This window comes from Penaeus monodon, chromosome 34, assembly GCF_015228065.2.
Source record: "Penaeus monodon isolate SGIC_2016 chromosome 34, NSTDA_Pmon_1, whole genome shotgun sequence".
In the NCBI taxonomy this organism is placed as follows: Eukaryota; Metazoa; Arthropoda; class Malacostraca; order Decapoda; family Penaeidae; genus Penaeus; species Penaeus monodon.
Genome location: NC_051419.1, coordinates 5870107 through 5871498, shown reverse-complemented (window position 1 = coordinate 5871498; position 1392 = coordinate 5870107). Strand labels below are relative to the sequence as shown.

The 1392-nt window shown below is 42.6% G+C and overlaps 1 protein-coding gene across 1 annotated transcript in view; it reads left to right on the top strand.

Moving 5' to 3' along the window:
- LOC119594793 (hemicentin-1-like) overlaps positions 1 to 1392 on the top strand; it is a gene marked incomplete at its 3' end in the record, with an annotated part of 75652 nt that overhangs the window by 72017 nt on the left and 2243 nt on the right. Inside the window, exons 32-33 of the mRNA XM_037943882.1 lie at positions 377 to 549; positions 877 to 1039. Of these exons, the coding sequence (XP_037799810.1) occupies positions 377 to 549; positions 877 to 1039 (336 nt within the window). The remainder of the gene's footprint in view (positions 1 to 376; positions 550 to 876; positions 1040 to 1392) is intronic.

Below are 1392 nucleotides of genomic sequence, written 5' to 3'. Positions count from 1 at the left end.
GGATTATAAGCAAGAAGGTATGAAGGGACTGGAAGCTCCCCCTTTGTTATCTTTTAGGCAGTTTAAAGGCATTCTCCAGTTTCTTTTATGCTAATTAATCCTGTAATACAGCAATCAATAAGCAGGAATACAGATTCTTATCAGTTCAACGAGCAAAATGCACAGGTAGATGAAAATGTTTCGTTTATTACGGTGCAAATTTAATTGAATTATCATTATTTTTATTATGCAATAGCTTTGTTATGGCAGTGTCAGATGTATCTCAGTCGGCTAAGATACGTCTCTTAACGGTCTCATATATTTCCCTCGATTGCCTCCTTGCGTGTCCCACACCTGCCCTTGTGTGTCTCTTAATCGTCCCCCTCACTTCCCTCAGGTGTGTACCGCTGCGTGGCCAAGAACGACGCGGGCGTGACGGAGCTGCTGTTCCCGCTGGAGGTCCTCGTGGCGCCGCAGTTCACCGAGTTCTTCCACAACCCCGACGTGACCTTGCATGCCGGGGAAGAGCTTGACCTCGACTGTGACGTCAGCGGTGACCCCGAGCCGCAGGTGAGAGAATGGACTCGTATTAACGTGGTAGTTTATAAGTCTATGTTTGTAAGCTTGAGGTAAGTAAGAGTTTATTAATCTGTGGTTCTGGTTTATTTATTTTTTGTAGTTTGCGTGATTTGAGTGAAGGTGAATATATTCTTAAAAATAAAATTTGGGTGATATCAATATCTTTAATTTCTGAGGTATAGCTTACAATCGTCGACATCTAAGTCCGTTTATTTAGAAATATCTTGCTGATGATGCCAAATTGTATTGCAGTAACACCTAAAAAAAACAGATTAATTAATTTCCTCCCATAATAAACATATCTGAATTTCGACACAGGTATCGTGGAAGCGTGACGGGGAGCCTCTGTACGCCCACGTGTCGCCTGGAGGTCGCCGAGTGCACGTACAGCACGCCAAAGTCGGGCATGCAGGACACTACACGTGCACGGCCGTTAACACCGCTGGCACCGCCCACAGGAACTTCAGCGTCACCGTCCTCAGTCAGTGTTATCCTTGCACTGTTCTTGTCACTCAGTGTAGTTGATTTGTATGATGTGACACTGTCTATGAAAGATGTATTTATGCGTGTTCTCTGTGGTATTTCTGCGTAACGAGTTTCGCTTACTGAAATGGAATATGATGTGAGGTTTATAACGCTGTTTATATAGTATGTATATACTCAAGGGGGTTTATTACTAATTTGTGTACTTGAGTGGAATGGATGTGTATATTCTGCCACTATTTTATATGACGTACAAATTGTGGATTGCATATTCTCATGCCCGGTTATTTTTGCATTGCTATTTTCTACTATTCAACAAACGAACGCCGATTTCTCAAAAGCACATAGTAC